The following is an 11,081-nucleotide window of genomic DNA, read 5'->3' as shown; positions in this document are numbered from 1 at the left end:
CTGATATTACAATGCAACTCTCTATGGACCCAAGCTGAAATAAAAATACACAAATAAAATAGCAGTGAAATTGAAATTATTACTTCAATGGTGAGAATATATTAAAAGTGTAATTGAATATACAAAACATGGTGAATTTCAAAATGAAAAAAAGGAGCACAGATTTTTATACAAATATACAACTTCATGGAAAACCCAGAAGGGATTTTTTTTCCACCAGGTCTCTGCTTTCACTTTAGGAAACTGAAGAGTTGAAGATTAGACAATGAGAAGAAAATCTTCCATAAAGTTATCAGTACAAACTCTTCATGCATTCTCCATACAAAATTCAATCATCGGTTCCATCTGTACATAAAGAAATAGCAATGTGCAGTATTTTGATTCCATAAATACTTGTAATCAAAATAAAATGGGACACTATCTTTACTCATATGATTAAAACTAACAAGCACTGTTCATTTTTACAAGCTATCTCTAGTTCTCTCTCACATTTATTTTGCACCTGTTTGCTGAATTTCTGCTAATGATTTTTGATCCAAGCGGTGCTGAGAAGGCATTCCTGAAAAATTCTGATACTCACAATTCTTCCTATTTTGGCTTGGTGTACAGCCTTTAGTCTCCGTCTGGGTAAACACACCAAGCCAGAAAGAGATTTGTAGTCACATTTTCATACGGAGAGGTACTTATGTTCCCCTGTGCTCCCTTAGAGGTGAACCTCAAATGAACATGAACAGTCATTGCCTAGGTTTGCAGAAATTCAGGGTGACATTAACTGACTCTGTAATGCTTTCTTAACTTTGCTGTATTAGTACTGTGAAGTTTGAAAGTTATACCTACAGAGAAAACCTCACAGGCTCCTTAGTAGCTCTTACTTTGTCATTTGCACCAAATACCTTCCTGTCCACGGAATCAGCAAACACAAGCAGTGACAAAGATTATCCTTTTTGTGACAAACACATCAAAACCAGCTTCAACAGCCTTTTTACATCAGTCCTGAGGTAAGTGGTCCTTGAAATGTGTTGCTCAGAAGCACTGTATGGAGGTATACCTTTGCTTTGTGTGGCTTCATCACAGTGTGATCCAGCCGACTTTGCCATGGCTTCCATTTCCATGCTGAACATCGGGCCGTGACCCGAAACACAGCCTGGGTGATGCTCTGTGGGCATCCTGCCAAAGCATTTTGCAATAGAGGAACCTGACACACAGCTATCATTTAAGGCCAATTTATCTCGGGGAATCAATAGCCCTTTAAAAATTCACTGGCTCACATATCCTTTTCAGCGATGGTCATCAGAGGTTTTGTGCTCTGATTTTCCGGGCTTTTGAGGGAACTTTGCTTTTCAGCACATGGTGACATATCCATTGGTAAGAGAAAAGTGACAGCCTTTACTTTACCCCTGGCGAAAAAAAATGAGAAAGCATTATGAGGATTACAAATGTATAAAACATGCAAAGAAAGTAAAAAAAAAAAACTCCAAGCAAGCCAGCAAGCAAAAGCTAAATGCTTTCAGCCCTTGCATGCTGCATGGAGGCAGGATTTCATGCCATTCACAGGCTTCCCAAAGGACTAAGCACAGTGCTGCCTGCCTGTCTGCTGGAAGCATCCACTTTTTTCCATGGAGTCTCACATCTGTCTATCAGTGCCCAATGTGTGTGTGCAAAGCTGTGTGCACACAGAACCCTGGGGGTGCATATGCACCCCCATGGACCCAGGGGGTCCTCCAATGGCTTTATGTTTATATGCATCAGCACCCAGCTACTGCCAGCAGGTGTGAGAACAGTGGTTTCCAAGTGTGCACATGGTAAATTACACCAGAGGCAGAAACATCTTCCTTTATGTGTCCCAAAACCGGTTGGTTTGGCATGTAAATTGGTTCGGTTTTGCAGAGCTTTGGTTTTCGTTCTGACTGTCCTCTGTGGTGCTTGTCAGCTCACTCAGGCCCTCGAGGAGCACAAGGAAGAAAAATGATGACAATATTAAAATATTTAGGGATGGTTACAGGGCAGAGGACCTCTGTGATTTCCTTGCCCCTTCTCCCCTGAGACCTGTCTCACTGGAAGGTGGAACCACTAAACCTGAACACCCCAGTGGTGACATTTGTACCAAACAGGCCTTGTACCTTTTGTGATTTTACTATAATAGCCCTGAAAACAGTTCTCCTCTTACCCTGCATTCAAATATTTAATGGTTTTTATTTATGAAACACAAGCAGGAATCCCTTGGTACAAATAATGCTTTGGCATATAGGAATTAAAATATTTTAAACAGGCAAATTAGTGATGATTTGTTAGCAGTGTTGTTATTACTTGGATGCAACTGCACTGTATATAAATTCAAGGCGATACTTCTACAGAGTTAATTTTAAAGCAAAAAAATTCAGCATCAAATACAGGATTATAGCCTTGGAGCAAAATGTGAGAAAGTTACAAGAAGAATGGGAAAACCTGACATGAAGCAGCATACTGGGAAGAAAAATGTCATCCCTGTAAAAAATTAACCTTAATAACCTTGCTGAACTCATTGCTAGAAATTATCCTACTAGTGAAAAGCTAACTAAGATTGGTGTCTGTGTTAGACCTTTGGGTATATGATGGAAGCATCCACCACTAAGACTAAAAAAGATATTAGATTTTTTTTGGTGTAAGAAATACAGAGTTTGTGCTCCAGGATATTACGCAGCCTACTGAGGGCATTTGGTAAACAGCTCTTTCTGTAGCCATTTCTTCTCCTAAAGCAGCCAGCAGTGAGAGGACATGAGTCACGGTGCCACAGTCGCTGCTGTTCAGCCTGGCAAGGCAGCTCTAATGGTGGAGATAAAATCATCAGCACCGTCCTGTGGCCGCAGGGTAACCGGTAGGTCCCAAGGCAGTAGATGTAACAGATCTGTGCTGCTATTTTGATTGCTTCGAGAGCTCTTTCCCTCTATGAGCAAGCAGCAGGACTTGCCATTGCCATTCTGCTCCTGCACACTGACCCTGTATTTCCCACCACACACGCCTTCCATGTGAGCTGGCTCAAGGGCAAACCTCTCAGAGTGTTCATGTGCACAGAGTCTTGAGTTTCCCTGAGCTCAGTGGAGTGTACGCAGAAATCCAGAGCTACACGGTCACGGTGCTTTTGAAAATGATATGAGTTCACTGCCAGGGACTAAATTTAGGTGTCTAAATGCTGTAAAACATCTGACCCTGAATCGTCCTTTACTAGAAAACCCAGGTGCCTCTGGAAACTTGGCCTCGTTGTCCCTTGCAGCCTCTCAGCAAGGAGCTGGGCTCTGAGCTGCCTTTGCACAGGGAGTGCAAGGGGCTGGGCACTGGTCTGCTTTGGGGACATATTGCTGAAGGGGGTACAGAATAAAAGCTGTTGTGATGGGCCATGTGGACAGATACAACCACACAGGTGACACAACCGAGTGCAGGTGTACAGCCCACGAGGGTGGCCACTGGAGCCCTTCCCCAGGACATGCACAGGCAGACCCATGGACTTCTCCCTGCTCAAACACATGCTTTGAGGCCATTTGGATTATATTGCTTTTGAACACAGCATGGTCAGGCTAAACCCAGGAATTGACATGGATTCCCAGGGTGGACAGATCAGCAGCAGGAGGTGACTCAGCTATCATATATCACAGTCTCATTACTGCTGCTACTAGCTTTAGTTGTTGTCCTGTGTTGGAAATCTTCTCATCAATGATCAGAGGAGTCAGGGCTTGTCCAGCAGCCGTCTCACTTAATTTAGAAGTCTTGAGACTACTTTTCTCAAAGCTGAAAGCATTAACTTGTAATGCTTCAGTTACAGGGGAAATACAATACAGTACATGAGCCATAGTAATCACACTTCCAAAGGCATAGTTCAGAGTTCCCTGGTGTCTCCACGCTTTTTTTCCCCAAGTTTAAAAATTCCTTTCAAGCTTAGCTTGTCAGAACATCACATCATTCTGCAAAATTCTGCCTGGCTTTAACAGTGTGAAGCTTTCAACTCTTCTCTCTCTCCCTTAGCCTCTCCTTTCTATAGCAAATTTAACCTGCTACCACTGCCAAACTTCATAGATTGCAAGGAGGAGCCGGACAACTTCCCCCAAAGAGGTCTCCAGTCTGCTCAATATACACTGAGTCTATACATACAGTCTGCCCACATACATTCAAACAAAGATTTTGCCGATAACAAACTAAGACCCAGAACAATGTCCATATATGTTGTTAGAGCTGTGATGCTGTGAAGGCAAACCAAGCCTACCTGCACCTATAGACGTGCTCCTGAAACAGCGTCATGTTGCTGGAGTGGCTGTAGGAGAGACAGCTGGACGGTGATTTTTCAAGCCCTTTCTCCTCTTCCCTGATGAGCTGTGCTGCAGCAGGAGGGGCTGGTGGCCAGGCACTGCCTGGCACCTCTGGGAGCCCATTGCTCGAAGGCTTCCTGCTGGTCCGGTGGGACCTGGCACTGGAAGGAGCAGGAGCTGGTGAGGTGGGGGGGTAGCGTCTCACGGTCATGGCAGTATCTGAGAAACAGAGGAAAAAGCAGAGCTGGAAACAGTAATTCAGGTATCCTCAATATATATTTGGAGAATGACTTTTTACATTGGCAGATAGTGACAGAACAAGGGGGAACAGTTTTAAACTAAAAGAGGGGACATTTAGATTGAATGTTAGGAGGAAATTCTTTACTGTGAGGGTGGTGAGACACTGGAAGAGGTTGCCCAGGGAAGTTGTGGATGCCCCATCCCTGAAAGTGTTCAAGGCCAGGTTGCATGGGTCTTTGAGCAACCTGGTCTAGTGTAAGGTGTCCTTGCCCATAGCAGGGGAGTTGGAACCAGATGATCTTTAAGGTCCCTGCCAACCCCAAATATTCTATCATTCTATTTTCAATCACTTTCTTTGGGCTCAAAAAAGCTTTGTATGTGGTGAGGCTGAGAGGCAGAGAAGGCCAGACAGCCCCTTTGGGTCTCTCCCCTAGAAGGCAGCTGAAGAGGAAGAGCTGCAGTTTTCCCACTTGCCAAAACTCCAGACTGCTCTATTCCCAAACTGATGACATCTACGGCCACCAGCAGCCCCGGTTTAAGAGGCCTTCAGGTTGGTAACCTGGCCACTGGGTCAGGGGGCTTGGCAGCAGCCACCTGGCTTCACATCAATCCACTAGTGCCGTTCAGCCTCTCATTTTATTCATTCACACAGATTTGTCTCTGTGAACACTTGTGGGGCCATTTCTCTGATACTTCTCACCAAACAACATTTTGCTCAAATTCCTGATTCCTCCAGAAGTCACAACCAGATTTCTCTAACTGAGGAATATTTCTGTTTTTCTCCTCTGATAAAATTGTGAAGAGAGTGTATTCCTGTATATTGGTCCCTCTCTGTCTCAGCCAGAACTAACTGCAAAACTAAACTGCACATCTGGCATGATGTATGCAGCCAACTCATCATTATTTGTTATTATTTGTAGCATTTTTCTCATCTTTTACTAAGGCAAGAGAGGTTATGGCATGGTTACAACTGTTGGCCCTTTTCTGCCTGGAGCAGACAGGGGACAGGCAGGGTCAGGATTGTCCATGCCTATGAAAACCCAAAGCAGTAAGTCAAATTCCCCTTAAACAAAGAAACACTGAACTCCTTGAGTTGGATCCTTTGTTTGAGCAGCAGTAAAATACTCCACTAAGCTCAGCTTGGGGGATGCAGGTACCACCCTAAAAAGACCACAGAGCAAGACACGCAGTTATGGTGGGTTTAGGTGTGAGCACAGAAGGCCAAAGCACTTTCACGGAGCTGATCAGACAGACAACCAGCAGCTCATCCCTCACTCCCTGCAGACATGTAACAGCCAGGCTGGGAGATCCTGCATGGGAAGCACTCACGGGTGCCATGGACAGCCCCAGACAGCCCCGACTCATTGGTACCTGTCTGCTCCTTTGGTGCTGGAGCAGGACTGGCTGGGATGGTTCCCTGCAGAGATGCTGGAGAGCCAGCAGGTCCTTCCCCATCACTGGCGAGGCTCCTCACATCGCTGTTCCCACCTCCTCTCTCTGCCTCTCTCTCCGGTGGCACAGCCCTCTGCCCGCAGACCTGCAGCTCTCCCTTCAGGGCCCTGTTTTCTCTCTCCAGCTTGTTGATTTGGGAACGCATCTTGCGGATGACCTGGACGAGATGTGCATTGCCCTCCATGGTCCCACGTCACGCAGAAGGCTCCCTGCTCTCCCGCAAAGCGCCTGCCCTGCAGACAGGCAGACCCTGCCCTTAAATCCTCTGGACAATGGGAGTCCCTCCCCGCATGCCCAGCACGGGCCAGATCCGAGCACTGAGAGGGCTGGACCGAGTTGTCAGGTTACTAAGAGAGGGCCCATGATTTATTCATTCGGGGGCTCGAGTTTCAGAGCAGCGCTGGCCTCTTACACCCCGCACAAATCACTGTCAACACGATATTGATGCACCATCGGAAAACCCGCCCGCCCCTTCGCTTGCCTCGGGCTTTGGTTTTCTCCGCGTGGACCAAGGAGGACAGAGCCCATTTATCCAAAAAAGACCAGCGATCGTCTCCACGGCACAGAGGGGGGGTTGTCTTTTGTGGAGCAGTGATTCCTCTCTCCTTTAACACAGGGTAAATTACTCTTTTTTGCTCTTTGCATCTGGAAAAGAATTAGCAATTTCTCACAGGAAAATTAAATTTCCAAATGAAAGCTGATATAGTGCAAGACCCCCACCATTAACAACGTGTGCCAGCAGCAGTGATGGACAAGCAGGTGCACTAAAGCTCTGCTGGAAGGCTGCAGCAGAGCCCAGGCCCTTTCTGGGCACTGAGGGAGGCTCGCTGGAGTGGAGCACCTGCACCAGCATCCCAAGAGTGTAACAAGAGGCAGATCAGGCATGATTCTTGCATTAGAAAGAGAAACACAATCCTCTGTGCTTCTCTCATTGCCTAGTCCCTAAAGCCATCTTTCTGCTGGCAATAAAATGCAAAAACGTGTGGAACATTCTTCCCACTCCCCAAAACTTACTTCAAAATACAAAACTGAGAATGCCAGAAAGTCAGCAGGAAAATAATTTAACACATCTTTTGCTTTGAGGATATTCCCAATACCTCAATAGTGACTCAAGAATATTTTAAAGAGAAGAAAAGACCTTTCAGCTGTGTGCACTTTCCCGCTCTGCTGCTGAAGGCTGGGGGAGGAAAGGAGAACTGTTGTGAGATGCTTTAAAAAAGAGATGACTCAGTTTTACTTTTTCCAGAGGGTGTGCCAGAAGGGCTATCATGAGGAAGCCATTGGGTCTATAAGGAAGTGCTGCTGCCTAGCAGCTACTGGGATGTTGGGAAGAAACTGCTGGAATTGAGAGAAAACCAGAGATGGGAGTGAGGAGCTGTGCCCTGGGGTATATGTCCCCAGGTGGGTAGTGCTCCCTTCTTGGAGCAGCATCCTCAAAAAGTGCTTCATAAGGACAAAGTGGTTCCTGCAAGTCGTGCTGTGCTCCCTCCCCTGCTGACCCACAGCCACATGCTGTGCCTAGCAAGGGGGGGTGGGACTTACTGTACAACCTGCAGGAATACTCACCTATGCTGATTTTTCCAGTGACACAGGCACAAGGCTGGGGATCAGGAGCCATGAGAGTTGCTGGTCACCTCCTGGGAACCTCTCCAGAGGGCTCTGCATAGTTCAGGCTGCATGCAGAGGTGTAAAATGAATGTGAGTTCTCAGAATGCAGATGAAGCTCACAGCACCCACGACCTCTCATGCAATCACTATGCGAGGGGAGGAGCAAATCAGTCTCTGAACATTTTCCTGCCTGATGCTGGACTGGCATGCTGGGCTGTCTGAGCCTGGCATGCCAGCATTAACCTTGGCAGAGCTCCTGGTGGGACGTGGCAGTCCTTGCTTCAGCCCACCCTGATCACATTAGCAAGAGACCTCAGGTTATGCTGAGTTTTTATCTCCCTCCTAGAGAGGTGCATGTTGTTGTGGGCATAACAATATACAGACAGGAAGAAGTAGGCAAAGCTGGGCTTAGAAAAGGGGCTTCACTCAGGCTTCAATAACAGTGTGGGCATCCCTGTGCTGGGGACAATGTGTAGTCACCATTATGGGTCTATTTCTCCAGCAAGCAAATCAGGTACTGGAGCAGCAACAGCACCCAAGTGTAATTATAATATTGCTGCTGATCCTGCATCAGGTTGGTTTGGCTGGGCAGGGGACACTTGCCAACTCAGCAATTAGCTTACCCCTACTGTAGCTGAAGACATCTGCTCCTCTGATCCCATGCCTGCTGCTCCTCTGGAACTGGAGCAGGCACAGACCTTTTGATATAACAGGAACTTCTGAGGAAATGGCTTGTAACCTTGTACAGCTGCTCCTGCTGCAACTCCTGCCCAGGGATGTTTGGGCAGGGGGCCAGATGACTCAGGAGTTTTGGACAAGGGAAACCTGGCAAAGCTACCTTTGCCACTGGGCTGATCGGTGTGTTCCCTGTAAGCAGAAAGAGCTCTGTGAACAGAATCTTGTTTTTGTAAATTCAGTAGGGTCCAAGATGTGTGCTTGCCCTGCCAGCTCCCAGGTCCTGCCACTCCACGTGGCACAGGTGGGAAACATCCTCTATACCTCTTAGCAGTGGCACACTTGCAGGCTGCAGATTTTGGCTGGGTGTATCTTCACTGTGCCTTTCTGTGCCTACTAAAAACATCTATAGCTGTGTGGGTTTTGCTATAAAACACTTCAACTTTAAATAATTTAACAGAAAGGCCAATTTCTCACACCTGAGCTGCTTCAGCAAGCTGTGCATGGTAGGACATAAACCTGGGTAAAATTGTATTCACCCTCAGTCATATCTGAACCTCTCCACTAGAAAGAATAACCAAAGACAGAGTTCCTGGCAGCTGTTGGACTCAAGGAACCCCACAGCAATATCTCTATGTGGCTGCTCGTACATGTGCTCAGTGGACTGTACGAACTGCATACCAAGCAGTACTGCAGCAGAAAACCTGTGAACACAACACAGAAGCCTTCTGGAGCAGCTTCATGCAAAACTGTGGGGAGCTCAAATCTTTATGCTGCCACTGCTTCATATTCTGCAGCTCCCTGCAGAAGGGAAGGGCTGTGATGAGAGTGGAGAAGGTACAGTGTGAGAACTGCCATCAGCAGAAAACAGCACCTGCACAGCCACCGCCAACAGTGAACAGTTTTTATAATTATCTCACTTACCAAATCTTCTGTCTTGCTCCCCTGAGGTTAGAGAGAAAAAAACCAAAAAGGACTCATTGCTACTCTAGTAAGATGATTTTTTCTCAATCAAATCACAACACTTTGTCCTTGAAAAATCAAGAGCAGGTGTATGGACACTTTCTATGACACAGTGGAGCCGGAGGTGTGTCATGCCTCCCAGTGGCAAGGGAGTCCCTGTGGAAAAAGACAGAGCCTTCCTTCTCCAGGGCTAAACCCGATCAACAGAGAGCACAAGTACCAGGCTTCTGCTGCCATAAACATGCACAAAATCAGTGCTGTGACACCCGCACTCTGCACTAGTGCAGCAGGGACTGCTGAGGCTGCCCCTTCCCATCACATGTGCTGAGCAGAGCGTGGCTGGGCTGCCACAGACTTTAGTCTTTAGGAGGAGAAGATGGACAAGATTGAATGTAGCTGGAGGTGGAAAGGCTCTTTCTGTTACTATTTAGTAATAAACAAACACCCTTCCTTTTTGCCTGCAACATACTCCTCCTAACTCACAGATTTCCATCCTGATGGTGCTCTGCTCCCCCTCTGATGCCTCTGCTGCACCTTCACCCCTGCCTGCCACAAGGCACCACATCACATTGGTCCTATGGCATCTTGACTGAGGACCAGCAATGCTGCACTGCATCTCCAGCCTCACTGGGATAGGATGAGGGAGAAGCAGAACAGCCCCTTGGCCCAGACAGGAAATCTTGGGGAAGAGAGATGTCTCACAGCTCCATCATCCTGGCATCAAGCCTGAAGCCCAGATTTATGTCAGGGCTGGAGTCTCCAGGGGAGGTTTGCTGTTATGAATCTTGAATGTCAGCAGCACTGGATTTTTGCATCCTATAAAAAATGACCAAGCAAAAGCATAGCAGCAGCTCTGGTCAAGGTCAACGCCAAACCCTTCCTATAGCCACTGTGCAAGAAATTCCTGTGACCTGAGTCCTTGCTTGGTTTCTGACATGTTTTATGCATCACTGTGGTGCAAAAGAGCCTAATTCTCTTCTGAATTTTACTGTACAACTTAAGGAGGTAAAAAAAGAATATTTCAGTTGATTTAAAAATTAACACAAAAAATGGGTTTTGTGTGCTGATTCATTTTTGCTGATGCACTTCTTATCATTTTGCTCCTGTACATCTGAAAGGACTAAATAGGTCTAATGTCAAAATTTGATCCCATATTGACCTTCTCCTTGTTTAATTCTCAGTGGCTTCTCCATTTTAATGGTAAATTAAGAGGTAAATAGTAAATTTAAGGGGTAAATTTATATCTTTTCCAATTTTCATTTCTCCCTTTTCATTCTTCTCGAAGTTTAGACATTTAGACATTTACATTATCCCTATGCTTTACTTGGCCAGTACTGTTGCTTGAGGTTTAGCATCAGGTTTGAGATTGATGCTCGTATCAAATGTGTTGTCTTCCATGCACTCAAATTTAATAGCTCAAATGTGTTGGGACGTGTCACAGTCTGCAAGGCCCTTGCTCACCTGAGCCCAGCATGCTGGCAGCCACATCAGTATCCCCACAGGTGCTGCTAGGCCAGGTCACAGCTTGTTTTGAATGCATTTCATCTGCAAATGCTCAGCCATGCAAAGAAATGCATCCTTCTTGTGAGGAAAGGATTTGACAGAATAGATTTTGCAGCACAAATTGGAAATGTTCTAATAATTGGAAAAACAGCTCAGCTTCCAAAATTTGCTGGTCATGTCTGTGTTTAATAGTTTCCTAATGTGCCCAGGCCATGGACTCCCCAGTGCCCAGCCTGCCTTCACCCATCCAAGAGGTACATCCCTGTAGGGCCACTGCTCCTTCCTCAGGTCAGTCTGGGCTCCTCTCAGAGCTGAGCTTCCACAGCAAAGGCAGGTACAGAAGCTCATACCAATTTCTGCAGT

General features: G+C 46.4%; 1 protein-coding gene across 1 annotated transcript; it reads right to left on the bottom strand.

The window, feature by feature from the left end:
- Window positions 1–929: 929 nt before the first annotated feature.
- Window positions 930–6,230, bottom strand: LOC113968972 (putative coiled-coil domain-containing protein 195). Its single transcript, XM_027685983.1, has 3 exons — window positions 5,889–6,230; window positions 4,235–4,496; window positions 930–1,397 (listed from the first exon to the last, which is right to left on the bottom strand). The coding sequence occupies exons 1-3, from the start codon at window positions 6,151–6,153 to the stop codon at window positions 1,265–1,267; spliced, it is 660 nt and encodes a 219-aa protein (XP_027541784.1). The 5' UTR covers window positions 6,154–6,230; the 3' UTR covers window positions 930–1,264.
- Between the last annotated feature and the right edge of the window lie 4,851 nt (window positions 6,231–11,081).

This window comes from Neopelma chrysocephalum, unplaced genomic scaffold, assembly GCF_003984885.1.
Source record: "Neopelma chrysocephalum unplaced genomic scaffold, ASM398488v2 Primary Assembly neopelma1_70, whole genome shotgun sequence".
Taxonomy (NCBI): Eukaryota; Metazoa; Chordata; class Aves; order Passeriformes; family Pipridae; genus Neopelma; species Neopelma chrysocephalum.
Note: the sequence above shows the minus strand (reverse complement) of the source record. Positions and strands in the feature narration are given on the sequence as shown.

Excerpts from the sequence above, each read along its gene's own strand:
- LOC113968972 (XM_027685983.1), bottom strand. The coding sequence starts at position 6,153 with ATGGAGGGCAATGCACATCTCGTCCAGGTCATCCGCAAGATGCGTTCC. Across the intron at positions 4,497-5,888 it reads AGCACCAAAGGAGCAGACAG|ATACTGCCATGACCGTGAGA; the intron begins GTACCAATGAGT and ends TCTGTTTCTCAG. Across the intron at positions 1,398-4,234 it reads GAGCACGTCTATAGGTGCAG|GGGTAAAGTAAAGGCTGTCA; the intron begins GTAGGCTTGGTT and ends TTTTTTCGCCAG.